The sequence below is a fragment of the Dendropsophus ebraccatus genome, chromosome 4 (genome assembly GCF_027789765.1).
Source record: "Dendropsophus ebraccatus isolate aDenEbr1 chromosome 4, aDenEbr1.pat, whole genome shotgun sequence".
Lineage (NCBI taxonomy): Eukaryota > Metazoa > Chordata > Amphibia > Anura > Hylidae > Dendropsophus > Dendropsophus ebraccatus.
Genome location: NC_091457.1, coordinates 34,916,414 through 34,933,184, shown reverse-complemented (window position 1 = coordinate 34,933,184; position 16,771 = coordinate 34,916,414). Strand labels below are relative to the sequence as shown.

General features: G+C 42.3%; 1 protein-coding gene across 1 annotated transcript; it reads left to right on the top strand.

Annotated features, from left to right (window-relative positions):
• The first annotated feature begins 24 nt into the window (after nucleotides 1-24).
• On the top strand, nucleotides 25-11,475 carry ZFPL1 (zinc finger protein like 1). The gene is made up of 8 exons (XM_069965505.1): nucleotides 25-264; nucleotides 3,978-4,093; nucleotides 4,207-4,318; nucleotides 5,793-5,986; nucleotides 6,427-6,502; nucleotides 6,589-6,759; nucleotides 7,205-7,328; nucleotides 7,538-11,475. The coding sequence occupies exons 2-8, from the start codon at nucleotides 3,992-3,994 to the stop codon at nucleotides 7,722-7,724; spliced, it is 966 nt and encodes a 321-aa protein (XP_069821606.1). The 5' UTR covers nucleotides 25-264; nucleotides 3,978-3,991; the 3' UTR covers nucleotides 7,725-11,475.
• Nucleotides 11,476-16,771: the final 5,296 nt, after the last annotated feature.

Here is a 16,771-nt window from a genome sequence, read left to right as displayed (position 1 = left end):
CACCCCGCCCGCCGCCATATTGTGTGTGGAGGAAGTGACGAGGAGGATGCTGCGCCCTGACACTGAGGCTGTCACTGTCACCCGGAAGAGACGTGGCAGATAGAAGTCAGAAAAGAAGGAAAAAAAATCCCTGGGTGGAAAGGGCGGCAGTGACTGTGTGTGTGGTGTAATGGGGAAAGCATAGAGAACGCAGGGTCACAGCGAGGAGGAAGACGCTGCGAGGACGACACGGAAGTGGGGCGTGAGTGACCCTGGCACTGTAAGGTATGTCCGTGGGATTGGGCGATTGTAGGCCTCCAGGCAGTCAGACTGCTGTTCTCTGTTATCAGCCACAGCACAGATAGTGCTCCTCAATGGGATTGTTCCAGGGAAGTGATGACATATGTGATGGGGCCCTCAGGGGTGGTCACTATGGCTCCTCTGTCTACTCATTCATGAGGCTCAATACAAACCTCTCCATTGGAGTCAAGAAGAATATTTGCTAAGTGATAACATATACTTTTATTATATTGACAAAGCAGAGTGATGTGCAGGCGGCATGTTATACAGGGAGAAGAGCAGTGTGATGTGCTGGAGGCATGTTATACAGGGAGAACAGCAGAGTGATCTCCAGGTGGCATGTTATACAGGGAGAACAGCAGAGTGATCTCCAGGTGGCATGTTATACAGGGAGAAGAGCAGAGTGATCTCCAGGTGGCATGTTATACAGGGAGAAGAGCAGAGTGATCTCCAGGTGGCATGTTATACAGGGAGAAGAGCAGTGTGATGTGCAGGCGGCATGTTATACAGGGAGAAGAGCAGAGTGATCTCCAGGTGGCATGTTATACAGGGAGAAGAGCAGAGTGATCTCCAGGCGGCATGTTATACAGGGAGAAGAGCAGTGTGATGTGCAGGCGGCATGTTATACAGGGAGAAGAGCAGAGTGATCTCCAGGTGGCATGTTATACAGGGAGAAGAGCAGGGTGATCTCCAGGTGGCATGTTATACAGGGAGAAGAGCAATGTGATGTGCTGGAGGCATGTTATACAGGGAGAACAGCAGAGTGATCTCCAGGTGGCATGTTATACAGGGAGAACAGCAGAGTGATCTCCAGGTGGCATGTTACACAGGGAGAAGAGCAGAGTGATCTCCAGGTGGCATGTTATACAGGGAGAAGAGCAGAGTGATCTCCAAGTGGCATGTTATACAGGGAGAAGAGCAGTGTGATGTGCTGGAGGCATGTTATACAGGGAGAAGAGCAATGTGATGTGCTGGAGGCATGTTATACAGGGAGAAGAGCAGAGTGATCTCCAGGTGGCATGTTATACAGGGAGAAGAGCAGTGTGATGTGCAGGCGGCATGTTATACAGGGAGAAGAGCAGTGTGATGTGGAGGCTGCATGTTATACAGGGAGAAGATCAGAGTGATCTCCAGGTGGCATGTTATACAGGGAGAAGAGCAGAGTGATCTCCAGGTGGCATGTTATACAGGGAGAAGAGCAGTGTGATGTGCTGGAGGCATGTTATACAGGGAGAAGAGCAGTGTGATGTGCAGGCGGCATGTTATACAGGGAGAAGAGCAGAGTGATCTCCAGGTGGCATTTTATACAGGGAGAAGAGCAGAGTGATCTCCAGGTGGCATGTTATACAGGGAGAAGAGCAGTGTGATGTGCTGGAGACATGTTATACAGGGAGAAGAGCAATGTGATGTGCTGGAGGCATGTTATACAGGGAGAACAGCAGAGTGATCTCCAGGTGGCATGTTATACAGGGAGAAGAGCAGTGTGATGTGCAGGCGGCATGTTATACAGGGAGAAGAGCAGAGTGATCTCCAGGTGGCATGTTATACAGGGAGAAGAGCAGGGTGATCTCCAGGTGGCATGTTATACAGGGAGAAGAGCAATGTGATGTGCTGGAGGCATGTTATACAGGGAGAACAGCAGAGTGATCTCCAGGTGGCATGTTATACAGGGAGAACAGCAGAGTGATCTCCAGGTGGCATGTTACACAGGGAGAAGAGCAGAGTGATCTCCAGGTGGCATGTTATACAGGGAGAAGAGCAGAGTGATCTCCAAGTGGCATGTTATACAGGGAGAAGAGCAGTGTGATGTGCTGGAGGCATGTTATACAGGGAGAAGAGCAGAGTGATCTCCAGGTGGCATGTTATACAGGGAGAAGAGCAGTGTGATGTGCTGGAGGCATGTTATACAGGGAGAAGAGCAGTGTGATGTGCTGGTGGCATGTTATACAGGGAGAAGAGCAGTGTGATGTGCAGGTGGCATGTTATACAGGGAGAAGAGCAGAGTGATCTCCAGGCAGCATGTTATACAGGGAGAAGAGCAGTGTGATGTGCTGGAGGCATGTTATACAGGGAGAAGAGCTGAGCACATCACATTCATATATAGGTGTATTAAGATTCAGTATACCATTTCAGTTACACATCTTCTTGCTTATTCTGAGCTTAAGAGTCCAATGGGCGTTGCCAGTGTCTGACAGCCGCCTTCAATAGGCATACACAGCTGGCAACAAGTGGGATTGGGACTTCCCACTGGACTCCTAAACCCAGAAGTCTACATTAATGGCTTATGTGTTATATAGTATTATGTATAAAGACTTAATATATCAGGCTGCTCTATAACATCATGTCAGCAAATGAAACTGCTTGTTCAGTGTGACAGGTCCTGTTGAAAGTTTTTCACCCCCTTCACTATACCACAACACTGTTAAAGGGGTGAAGAAAAATTGTTTTCAAATCAAGTGGTGTCACAAATCTGTATAACTTCCTGACACCAGTTGAATCAGGTAAATCTGTTACCATGTGATAGATGGCCAGACTAGGTGTCCCTGGTCTGCTCTGGCTTTTAGAGGAGGGTCTTGATTGAAAGGTTCCCCCTTATGACTCCTATATGTCTCTAAAATTGGGCACAGTCACATTAAAAAAAACTTCTGACATGGCCAAGAAACATGTCAGAAGTTTTGATTGGTTGGGGTCTGGATGTTCAACAGTAGTCAATCCCTAAGCCAGCTTGTTATTCCCTGTACTGTGAATAGGGGATAACCTTTTGGAGTTTGGGATCACTGACATTTTTATTAATGAAAGTGACAGTGTTCCCTTACGGTGGTTCCAGAACCCCCTTCCACACTCCCCAGGATGTACTTTCTATAACCTAGGTGCTGCTGCTCCCTGCACCACCTATAGGTGTGTCCCGGCATTGCTGAATCACTCCTGCTGTCTCCCTAGTTGACAGACCTGTCCTTTAGTATTATCATTGTCTGAATCCCTCTGCAGCCCTTTTAATATTCATTGCCTTCTTGTTTGCATCTTTTGGAAGTAATCAGATTATGTCCGTACAGGTTTTCTTCTGTAGCCAATGAACCTGGAAAATTGCTGCTGATTTCAATGTTTTTGTATTGATGACTACAGAAGCTCTTCAGGAGTAGTCTTACCACCCCCTATTGTCTGGGAAGAGAAATTTTAAGTTTCAAGTTTCCTCTTGCTCAGCATCTTCTTTAACAAACCGCTTCAGGGGCAGCATCTTATTGCAATAGTGGAGAAGAGAGAGAGAAGCAAGACTGAGCATGTGTGTCCACCTTCCCCCATTTCCTGAGGTGGACACAGTCAAGGCTATTGAGATCAAACAGCAAGTGGCACTATATAACTATCATAACTAGAGTATTTGGTGATAGGAGCATTTGTTTTAATGTGTATATACTTAAAATATTCACAAAATAGAGCTGGATTTAATCACAAACAGAATTCCTATAAAAAGTGAGCAGAGCGGAAACAGAGCATGTGTTCTGCTGCTTTATTTATTCAGAGTAAAACTGATTGGTTGGAGCTCCAGCATTCGGATTCCCAACCATTAGCTAGTTATCCTGTGACTATAGGAATATTTTTAATCATGGGATGGCACCTTTAATGCTGGAGCAAGTGGACAATCCCTTTAAATAACTTTTTTAAGCATTGCTAATTTTCCGTGTCCCCAATCCCTCCAACAGGTGTCTCCGCCATCATGGGTCTCTGCAAGTGTCCCAAGAGAAAAGTGACAAATCTCTTCTGCTTTGAACATCGTGTAAATGTGTGTGAGCATTGTCTGGTGGCCAATCATCCAAAGGTGAGACTGAGGAGCAGACATGGTAATATTGTATACATTCAGTGCTTCTCACCATCTGCACTGATATAGTCCTCTTCCTTCTTATGGAAACATCTGTGTATTGTCTGTTCCAGTGCATTGTTCAGTCCTATCTACAGTGGCTTCAGGACAGCGATTACAATCCGAACTGCCGCCTATGTAACACTCTGTTGTCTTCTAAAGAGACCACTCGCCTGGTGTGTTATGGTATGACATGTTATCTCCTTTGAATTCATAACATAGATATAAAGAAATAACAACTCTATAAGTGTATGGAAACTTGCACTAAAACTGGCTGCAGATACAGGACGACTATGGCACAGAAGTTGTTCACTTTCAATAAACTTTGCATTCTTTGTTCCTTTCTTTACATATCAAGCTTCTTTCACAGACTAATAAAGTGATATTTTCCTACACAGACCAAAATATGCAAACAGGGCTATCTCTAAAACAGAAAATTCCTACAAAACTGATAGCTCACACCAAAGTATAATAAACAATGTACACTTTATTGAAAATTCATATAACATTCATAAAAACACATATTTTAAAATTCCATGATAATGATATTGACAGATTTGCACAGATGACATAGGTGGGCCACAGAGATCACTAGGACATGATTGAGCAGTGAGGGGAAGCGTAATAAGATTATTCAGGCGCCCAAACAAAGGAAAAAATTATTAAAGTGCACAGTGCTGCAGGATCTAGTGTCCAACAAAAATATAGCAGCAAAGGTAGTATATGCTAAAGTGCACAGTGCTGTAAAGATGCTATGTACAAAATCTCTGATATATGGGCGGCTGAAGTGATTACAAATATACACAATAATAGCGACAATGCCTAACCAGCTTCTAAATTAGTAACATGCAAAAGTGCAGGGTATACCTCAAGTCCGGTGACTGCGTGGTCCTCCTCCCCCACGCAGTCACCGGACTTGAGGTATACCCTGCACTTTTGCATGTTAGCAATTTGGAATCTTATTACGCTTCCCCTCACTGCTCAATCATGTCCTAGTGATCTCTGTGGCCCACCTATGTCATCTGTGCAAATCTGTCAATATCTTTATCTTGGAATTTTAAAATGTGTTTTTATGAATGTTATATCAATTTTTAATAAAGTGTACATTGTTTATTGTACTTTGGTGTGAGCTATCAGTTTTGTAGGAATTTTCTAATAAAGTGATATGCAGAGAGGATAGATATGCATAGAAAGTTTGCCGCTTGTAGTGAGTGTTATATCTCACTTCAGGGCTTTATACACAGCTGATACTGTTCACTGATGCTCTATACTGTCCTCCATGCAGCTGCAGCTTCTGAAGACGTGCTATAGAGCTATCTGGGTGCAGGCTCTCCTCTATGTTTGTGCACAGCCTATTGGATGCAGCTTAGCAGCTACTCTACACCCACCAGCTCAGGGAGAAGTGACAGTAAGATATGAAGCTTACACAACAAAAAACACCATATCCAAGTTATATAATGTCTAGAAATAGCACCACACAGACACAGCTTGTTCTGTAAAGTCACTGGAAAAGTGCCCAGACGGTGTTATGCATGGGCCACATGAATTATTGTGCATACATGATGCATATTTTTGATTGAATGGGAGAGAATGCCTCAAAAACATACCTATTAATCTAATTTATAGAAGTTCTAAGTTCTATTTTACTATGTTTCTTTAGACTTATTCCACTGGTCCTGTCTGAATGATCTAGCCTCACAGCTACCACCAAACACTGCACCTGCTGGCTACCAATGTCCAAGTTGTCAAGGCCCCATCTTCCCACCCAGCAACCTTGTTAGCCCTGTGGCCTCCACCCTGCGGGAAAAGCTTTCCACAGTTAATTGGGCAAGAGCTGGACTCGGCCTCCCTTTGGTAAGTCACTAAGAATAATAAGGCTGTGTTCACACTGCGTTTATGCAGTTCGTCACTAGCGTCTGTGGCATACTGCAGCCGATGCCTTTTATTTCAGGTCACCTGTTCACTTAGTTTGGCCTGCTTCCCATTGCTATACACTAATTTTAAGAGTCCCATTAAATTAGTATATACTAGTGGGAAGCAGCTATGACCTAATCACTAGGTGACTATTGTAAATGGCCTTTGACACAAGTGGGTCCCACTACAGCACACAGCTGTACACCTTTTTGGACTGGATGTCGACAGATACTACTATAAACGCAGTGTGAACACGGCCGAAGAGTCTTTATACCTTTTTTCTAACTTTCAGAGGTTTCACAGTTTCCACAGTTTTTGTGTTCATTCCTCAATATGTAGGCTTTGTCTATAGATCAATAATCCATATATTTCCTTGTTAGATTGAAGAGACTGCAGCTGTAGAAGAGGTTTCAGAACATGACGTCACAGATTACAGGGATTGGTCTGTTGTCAATTGTGAGTGGTTTATCATGTGTTCTCATATAAATCACAGTGCCGGACCATTCCTATGTGATGTTTATGATTATTTGCTTCTTCTTCAGCCTCCTCTTCTGATCACATGTCTGAAAACTCAGAGATACCACAACAAACGGGGTATCTCTACGGTTCTGTACCTAACGCCACAGCTCAGCATGGCTTATCGGGCAGCATGTCAAAAGACCACGCTGTAATGATGGGAGATGGAGGAGCTGACAGTGTTACTATTAATGCAGGTAAGATGAGCAAGTATAATGGAATAATGCAGGGCTACATTATGATTGTGCTTTACTGTAGTTTTCTAGTGCGTCCATATAAATGGGTGATATCGCATAGTACATTGTGTAGCGTACATACCCGACCCGCTTGTGGTCAGGATTCTAAAGGCAGCCATGCGGCTATTTAACCTGGTTTACACAACTCCTATAGAAGTAATTGTAGCGGCTACATTGTTTCCATAACACCCAAGTTACAAAACCAGTGCTGTTCATGGAGCTAACCTGATTCAGCAACTTCCATTAACATATATGGGGTTACATAAACAATAGAAAAAAGTCCACTTTGCTGTTTTCAGAATTGCTGTAACCTCTGACCATCAGGCAGGACAGGGCCAGGAAAAGGGACAAGATGTTGTTGGGAATAATATTATTATTATTATTATTACATGTGTCTCTTTCGTAGCCTCGACTCCTAGAAAGATTTATGATACTCGTGATGTTGCTGCCTCACAAGATACCGTGATTGACTTTGATGATGACAAATACAGGAGGAGACCCACCCTAAGTTGGTTGGCAAGGATACTCCGGTAAGCTTCCTGCTATATGTTCCTTTTCTTTCCATGCTTACATGTAGTGTATGTGTGCATATAGTTTGCATTATTATTTTGCTTTTACTTGAAAATGATTAGTACATGTGAATATACAAACCATTGTAATATATCTGGTCCTCCATTTAGTCTTTTTTTTCTTTATTTAATTGACTTTGAGAATAATTTTCTGTTTTCTTTGACGCCAGGAATCGCACTGGGTCAAAGTCACGGCCGGTCTCCACCAAACAGCGGTTCCTGGTTATTCTTGTCATCGGTGTATTGGGCTTTCTAACTCTCATTCTACTCATGTCAAAATGGGGCAGAGCATCAGCTGACAATGACCCAAACCTTAACCCGCTGTTCAACCCTCATATCAGAGTTGGGCAGAAGTAGATAATAGAGAAGCATTCCAGGGGAAGAATAAGAATGAACATTGTCCCCACTACAAATTACTTATGCGGCCTAAGAAATCCCAGGTGAAGAAGTGCTCGGGTGGTCCCATCTTCCTAATGGGTGGGCTTCACGTTTAACATCTTTTACACTGTGTCTTTACAGCGTTCCTGCTACTGAGATATTCCAGCTGTAATGGCTATAGTGTTTTCTTCTGCCCAGAGAAGATATATGGATGCATTGGCTGGTACATGAGCTATGGGATCCTTTTGTGCCTTCACAGATGGCACGACGACATACAGTCTACCATTTCGGACATGGTAGAGGTGTTGTGTACGACACAGTCTTTGCTCCTTGGTTTAATTTAATAATTCAGATTTTCCGTGTATAGTGGATAATTCAGATGCCGAGACTTGCCAAGAGAAAAACATGAACTACAAGTACAACTGGATATAACATTCTATGTACAGCTTTGGTTTTTTTTGTTTGTTGGTTTTTTTGTAAAATTTTGTCTTTTTTTTTTGCCCTGAAAGAAACCATAGGGTGGATTGGATTAGAAAATGTTCTTATTAATTTTCAGGCTATTTAACTTCTGATTTATAACAATAATATCATTCGTATCAAGTGCGACTAAAAACACTACACCATTATAAAAAAAAAATTACTAATAGATGTTAATTAAAATACAGATTCATGACTGTTTCACAGGTTATACGGTTGGTTAGTTGGCGAGTTTTCATATGTTTATGCAGGCCTAATAACATCAGTTACAATTCCAGTATCAATCATCAGATTTTGTAGCCAGTGTACAGGCAGTGTACAACCTCTCTATTGGGCGCTCTGCTAAAGCCTGTAATGGAATACCAATAAGACGTTTACCTGTTATATTATTGGCACGTGGCTTGTTTTTTACCAAAAAATGCTGCGCCCACATGTTAGCTAAAATTGGGGGGGAATTAAACACAATACCCGCATCATTTTTTGGAATTTTTAATGGCTATTTTGGCGTTTTTCACGTTGTTTGCAGTTTTGTAAATCATAGCAGATTGTGCATTAGGGCGAGTGTTTTTTTGTCAAGAAACATTTGGCGTCTTTATGCATATTGGTATATTTTCTCCTGTTCTTGAATAGAAAACCCACTATCACATGACTTGCACTAAAAATAAAAACGCATTTAATCTGAAATGAGAAAACACCCAAAAAAAAAATGCCAAAAATGGGAAGAACTGCTAGCCGTTTTTTTGTGACTATGGAAAATTCTGAAAGAATGGCAAGGTAGTATCCATTGATTTTAATCATTCGAAATGCTTGAGACCCCCGCCACCTTACATGGAGTCCAAAAATAGGATTTGAAGATCATTAGAGGTTATTCGTTTTAGGAAAATTGGCTACTTAGAACACTTTTTTATTTTTTTTTTACACGTGAGGCAAGAGATTTGCACAAGAGTCCTTCCTTTGAAAAGTTTGTATGAGAAATGTTGAAGTGAAATACAATTAAATTTTACTATCTATAAAAAAGTAACTATTCTCGCTTTATTCACTGTGTGAATGCTTGACATCTTCTGTATTTTGTTCTGAATATTGTTAGAGAAGTCCGGCCAGACCCATTTTTTTTAGAAAGTGTTGGGAAGGGGGAGGATAACATGCTCTCACCTCCCCAGCTCCAGTGCTGGTGGCCGCGTAATGCTTCCTGGTCTGAGTGTGGAACAAGGTTGTAACATGCCCCATCTCGGCCACTGACTGGCTGAGCGGACCTCACATGTCACAATTTGGGTCACTGTTCAGACCTGGAAGTGGCAGGGGACCCAGGGACCCCTGTGCTGGAGCGGGGGAGGTGAGAGCATGTTATTTCTTTTATCCTCCCCAGCACATGCTAAAAAATTGGGTCTGGCTGGACTTCTCCTTTAAGGCAAACATGATACTAAAAGAAACTGTACTATACTTTTATGCTTGTTATATAACCCAGAGCCACACTCACAGTTCTACTAAGCTGATAGGCATTGGGTCATACACACAGTTGGCAGAGCTCCAGTAATGTACTTAGTTTACCTTCAGATTCTTGTACAGTACATGATGTAAAGGTGACACCTCCCAGAATACAAATCACTGCACACTCTGTGCAGACATTGAGCCAGCAGGCTGGGTGATTTCTCATTTCACTGACAGAATTGTGAATGCAGCTCTAGGATATTTAACAATGATGTAACATTGATCTAGTAGTGCAAAGTCCATGAAGATTCTAAACAAAACTAAGAACCAAGTTGCCACTTGTATTCTTTTTTTGCAGGGTTTTTTTTCTTGCTAGTTTCCTCCTGACCCAGTAATATTAGTAGGCCCTAAAGCGTTACTGTCACTTTAAAACGTTTCACATGTTACATAGATGTTTTAAAAGTTTTGATTAAGAGGCTTACCCAGATGCTGAACAGAGTTCCTATCAATAGTATATTTTGTATACAGGCAATACAAAGATGTGGAGCATGAACAGAAAGTAGTGGCAGGAAATGTATAATAATATACATTTATACAGTATAATACAGAGGAAACATTTAACAGTGCTATTGGTTTCAGACTGCTATACACTAAACATCACAGCATGGTATGCTCCTTTTAGCATAGTATGTGCAGATCAGGATTTGCTAAAGTTTACAGGTGATCCCCGTAGCTTATGCTTTCAGATCCTTAGCCTAACAAGACCTAAAACAAGAAATGGGTTTTCCAGGATTCAAATTCTGGCATGCCCACTGACCAGCTGACTGACTGAAGTGGCCACTGGTCTCAAAGAAGTGTCCCTTCATTGTTTACCAGTACAATTGGTTATAGAATTGTAGTTCAGTGCTTTTCAAGTGAATTAAACTGACCTGCAGTACCAGGCCCAGCCACTACAAAACGTATGGAGCTGTGCCACTGAAGTGAACATGACATATGCAAACAGCCTCTTCTACCAGTGGCATGGTTGCCTAGGGTTGGGCTACCACCAGTCTAACATTGTCCAACGTTGGGCTACCACCAGTCTTAACATTGGAGCGTGCTCGAGTTGCACTCATCTCTAGTAGTCTATCCTATAGGATAGGCCACTGATATTATAATCTACTATACACTATCCTCTTTGGCTTTACACTGTGCAGAACACATTTTTATCAGTTTCTCCTGATATTAAAGGAATTTCTAAATAATTAGGAACATGCTTTTACTTGTATATTTATATACATTTTTGGAGAAAAAAATCACCAGAAGGTAGAGAGATTTACTTTAAACTTTGGGGGAAGCCTCATCTCTATAAAACTTATATAACACATAAGGCAGACTGCATGTCTTGTGGGTACCTCCTCATTTGCTTATAGAAATAATACTGTTTGAACAGTTTCTTGTTGTTTTGTTTTTTGTTTTTTTTAGTGGGGTCAAGCACAATGGTCTCCATAATATAAGTGATGTATTCTGCTCACCCAATAGTAATCATTTCCATCAGTGCAACATTACATCTCTGAATCTTGCTTGAGTTATTTGTTTCTATCTAGTGGTTTGGGGACAGGGTTATTTGACCTGCTACCAGGTGATGCTTTACGGCTGGAGGGTCACACGGTTCACTGCTGCTTCATCCTGTTTTATAGTATCAGGGAAGTTACGGCTTAGCAGTTGTGGCCTTTTATCACAGTTTGATGGCTTGAACAGTTTTGAATTATTGAAATTAAACACAATTGTAATATTTATTTGTTTGATTTATTAAAACTGGAATTAAAATGTTTGTGTGAATGTGTTTATGGTATTGGATTCATAAATTGGCTGTGTGTGGCACAGTGTTTATGGTGCCTTGGGCTATGAACACATAGGGGGAGATTTATAGCATCTTCGGGAGGCCGGCCTCCCGAGCATAACTGTGCTCAGCCAGTCCCGGCTGAGCAGCTGATGACGTGGCAGAGGGGGACCGTCATGAGGGACGGCTGGAGTGGTTCAGCTGGCCTCCCGAAGATGTCGCCATTGTCCCAAGATGGTGGCTGGGGGTCGACAGTAATGCGGTGAGTATAATGCACCACACTTCCGGGGTGGGGGAAACACGGGGAAGGGGGCCATTCACTTACATAAAACACATTACAAAGTTGTATAACTTTGTAATGTGTGTTATTTTGTAAATAAATGTTTAGCGCCGCACTACCCCTTTAATGCTAATTTTCCATTTTACTGTCTATTATTAAATTATCCTTAAAGAGGACCTGTCACTCCCCGTGCCAGGGTGACAGGCTCCTGACCCCCTGCTAGATCCCCCTATACTCACCTAATCGCACCGGGTCCCACTTCCTGATCCGGTCGGGTCACAGAGATTTCAGCTCCCAAAGCCCGGCGCACGCACACACAGCAGAGTCCGACGCTCATAGAGAATGAATGTGGAGTCCGATGATCCGTCATTCTCTATGGGCATCGGACTCTGCTATGTGCGCGCACGCCGGGCTTCGGGAGTTGAAATCTCCGTGAGCCGACCGCATCAGGAAGCGGGACCCGGCGCGATTAGGTAAGTAAAGGGGGATCTAACGGGGGGGTGACAGGTATCCTTTAAATCTTGTAGCTTTTATTCTCACCACTGGGGCAATAACTAAGCTGAGGCTCTCCCTTCTGTCAGTAGGGATAAGAGGGGCATACTGTAAAGCAGTGCTTTTCAAACTGTGAGGCGGGCCTCACCAGTGAGGCGCCCCCTAGTTGTTGGTGAGGCCCAGCTGGGGAGCCAGTTTTCACAAAGTAACTATGATCTGCAAAGTAGTGACTGTTTGCAAAAATCTCCATTTTACCAACAGTACGTAGTTGCTTTATTAGTATCTAGAGCTTGGGAGATTGGTAAAAGGTTGCCCTAGCATTATTTAAATGGACTTCAACCACAGATAATGAGGCTCAGGCACCCTCTTGGTCAGTCTGGTGAGGCCCAAGCATTGCCTTGATCTATTGAGTGAGGCTCCAGTAAAAAAAAGTTTGAGAAGCACTGCTGTAAAGTGATCTGTAGAGAATTACAGCAACAGGTGACACTAGTGACAATAGCAGCTCCCTGTGTAATGACCTCTGGAACGACATTATTGAGTATACTCAGCAATGTTTGACATTCATCTGAAGGGGACAGACCCTGTCTATTGTCATCTATGTCCATGAAGCTTGCTGTAAAGCATGCCACTAAATGCTGACAAAGCTCAGGTAAGATGGCAGCCCCTATAACAAGGTACGGAAAGAAAAATTTAAATAAAAAATTGCACTCAGAAAATAGAAACAGCTTAATAAAAAAAGAACCTGCTCCAGTATCTGACTCTAATCAGTAACAGACAATTGACAATATATTCTCTAAAAGGTGCAAATTTTTTCACAAGCAGACTCCAGCCATGAGCATTCTTAGAAGCTAATGTATCCGTTATTTACAGCGATCACTGTACACAGACAATTATTTCACATTAAAATTTATTGTGGATCGTGTATCACTTAGCCGGACGTATGAATGCTCTTATTTGCAAGGTATAGATGTGGAATGATAAATTCCCCCCCCCCCCATACTTTTTATGGTAGACATGTTAACATGTAACCGATCAAGTGGCCAATAACCAGTTTAACATATATATACATTTGGTGTTTAGTGTTAGACTGGGTTCACACTGCGTTTTTGCTGTCCATTTTTTTTTTTTTTTTAATTATTGTTTAACCTCTTAAGGACAGAGCCAATTTTCGTTTTTCCCTCCTAGTGTTTAAAAGGCCATAGCACTTGAATTTTTTCACCTAGAAACCCACATGAGCCCTTTTTTTTGCGTCACTAATTGTACTTTGCAAAAGCAGACTTAATTTTTGCATAAAATATGCTGCGAAACCAGAAAAAAATTCTATGCGCAGTGAAATTGAAAATAAAAAGCAAATATTTTACTATGGAAAAACTGACATGTTATCCATGTTCCTCAAGTCAGTACGATTAAAACAATATGCAAATTGCATAGTTTTTATATATTTGATATATATAAAATATAAAAAATATATATTTGATTTTAAAAAAATAAAACCTTTTAGAGGAAAAAAACATTCCTTAAAATTGCTCTATTACCATGCTTATAATGCTTTTATCCTTTGGTCTATGGGGCTGATTGAGATGTCATTTTTTTTGCGCCATGATGTCTTCTTTCTATCAGTACCTTGATTGTGTATATACGACTTTTTGATCGCTTTTTACATTACAATTTTTCTGGATTTGATGCAACCAAAAATGCACATTTTTTGCACGTTGGTGGGTCTTTGCGCTTACGTCGTATACCGTGCGAGATCAGGAATGTGATAAATTAATATTTCACACGATTACGCGTTCACTCCTCTTGCAGATGTATGCCGTACCCGTATGGCATATATTCTTAAGAGGTTAAAGTGTCACTGTCATTATAACTTTGGAAATCTAAATGAGCAGTAGGGCTGGGTTCACACTACGTATATTTCAGTCAGTATTGCGGTCCTCATATTGCAACCAAAACCAGGAGTGGATTAAAAACACAGAAAGGATCTGTTCACACAATGTTGAAATTGAGTGGATGGCCGCCATTTAATGGCAAATATTTGCTGTTATTTTAAAACAACAGCTGTTATATTGAAATAATGGCCGCTATTTACTGTTATATGGCGGCCATCCACTCAATTTCAACATTGTGTGAACAGAGCCTTTCTGTGTTTTTAATCCACTCCTGGTTTTGGTTGCAATATGAGGACCGCAATACTGACTGAAATATACGTAGTGTGAACCCAGCCCATATGTGATATAAAGCAAGTTTGCAATTTACAATCATAATTGTTTTGATATCATGCTGGACAACAAAGCTTTACTTACTTACTAGAAATCCAGGTCCAGTCTCCTGAAGGCAGATTTTTCATCTTGTGCTGGTTTAAAAAAAGAGACTAAGCACATGACCTCCCAGCCAATACAGAGAGTCACTGCTAGGGATGGTCTGAACCGAGTTCGGTTCGGGTTCGTACGAACCCGAACCCTTGGTAATGATTCCCGCTGTCTGCCCGCTCCGTGGAGCGGGCGGATCCAGCGGGAGGACCGCCTGGAAAACTGGGATACAGCCATAGCCATAGGCTGTATCCCAGTTTTCCAGGCGTTCCTCCCGCTGTATCTGCCCCCGGCAGGTTCGGACCATCCCTAGTCACTGCTTAATGTGTCCGTCAATCAAATGGTTGCCTACTCAGTTGTACTCTGTGCTCAGTTGACCTAAGAAACACAGAACTCACTGTTTTTAGAATCTTTGGGGGCAAAAAAAAGTCAGAAAACAGAAAGTACCGTGTTTTCCATGATAAAAAAAAAAAAAAAAGAAATAAAGAATGTAAATTGCAAACTTGCTTTATATCACATCTACTGTTGATTTAGGTTTTGAATGTTATGAAGATGGGTACACTAACTTTAATACACAGAAAAACATGGTCAAAAAACTTAATATACACTCATCCTTTTTTTTACAATGTAAGTCAAAGGAAGATGGAGCTTGATGGATGGCATACAACTGCATCAGTTTTTACCGTGTACCATGGCCCACGCCATCCACTGTGAAGGGTGCAGTGCCTTTCTGTTTAAGTGAATGGAGCCTGCTGTACCATTATATGAAGGCGCCAACTGTCACTGTGTAGTAAACTCCCATAGAATTTGTATTGAACCCACACTGTGCATGCTTAAAGGGGTACTCGAGAGGAAAAAAAATGTGTTACAAAGTTATTACATTTGTAATGTCTGAAAAAAATGAGGCTAAAACACACCATGCACAGTTTGTGTCAGAAGGAAGTCTTATACAACTCTGAGGTCTATTGCTCTATCCATGTCGGTGGGTCTAGTGTGAATGGAGACTTGTTAGACTCCCCCCTTTGGGTGGTCTGAGGATTTTCTCATACTGAGCATTCCTTTCTGACTATCCTGCAGGAGCAATAATAGAGAATATTCATTGCTCAGTATTCAAGAGATGTATATACCTGAGCCCTGATGGTCAGATTAGCTACAATTCAGAATAACCATTTTCCTGGGTCTTACAGGTAAATGCTAAGACTACATAGTGCATCTAAACTAAGCATGTTTTCCTTTGGAAGTGATGCTGGTTTTATGTACACAGTTTATTACTCTATAGAACTGGAATGTAAAAAGCGCTTCAAGCTATGTGACCTGCTTCCAGTATCTTATGGGAAGAAAATCAATTACTACTGTCAACTAATAATACAATGAATAGATCATCTATCCTGGGGAAAGTGACCTGGTGGCATCATCCTGCTTAGAGAGAACTAATGCCTTCTGAGCATCCTGTATCAATAAGCATTTAGCCGAGATCAGTGGAGGTCTTAAAAGGGTTGTCCAGGAAGCAGAAAAGGTCATACCTATGCTGCCATCCTCAGTTCCCTTCCTCTTCACAAGTATACCTTGTGAAATGAGAGCGGAATGGGGGCATGTCGCAAGCATCACGTTCAATAACCATTTTGTCATCTATTGGACAATGCTTGGGGGCATGAAGGCCGGGACTTCCCCTTGCCCCCCTCTCATCATGAGCAGAAAGAGGAAGTGAGCGCCAGAGAGCAGAACAGGAGGGACCCTTTCTGCTCCCCAGACAACCCCTTTAATGCAGTTTTCTCAAGTGCAACAAGCTCGCTGATTAAGTCCGCAATCTATCTCCATGATCCGTAAAAAACACCTGTTTTGCATCTGTGTTTTTCAAGGTTGTACTTAAAGAAGTACTCTGGCACCCAACCTCTCCCCCCCCCATCCCTCCGATAACTATCGCAGAATTTCCCCCCCAGCCATGTCCCCGCCATCCTCACTTCTGGGTCCAGGTGCAGTGAATGGGAGAGAAAAGGCTGCCGGTGCATGTGCCCACTGGCAGCCTTTTCATTGGCTGGAGCACATCACATGGCTTTGAGCAAGAAGCCTTTTCCTCTCCCATTCACTGCTGTGAAAGACAGCAAAGAGAAAGTAGACAAGGATCACCCCCTGCTGTGACATTGACCCAAGATGCCGCCTGGGAGAAAAGGACGGGGTTGACAGTGATTTGGTATGCATACTTTATGGGGGAAAGGGG

Excerpts from the sequence above, each read along its gene's own strand:
- ZFPL1 (XM_069965505.1), top strand. The coding sequence starts at position 3,992 with ATGGGTCTCTGCAAGTGTCCCAAGAGAAAAGTGACAAATCTCTTCTGC. Across the intron at positions 4,319-5,792 it reads CACTCGCCTGGTGTGTTATG|ACTTATTCCACTGGTCCTGT; the intron begins GTATGACATGTT and ends ATGTTTCTTTAG. Across the intron at positions 6,760-7,204 it reads CAGTGTTACTATTAATGCAG|CCTCGACTCCTAGAAAGATT; the intron begins GTAAGATGAGCA and ends TCTCTTTCGTAG.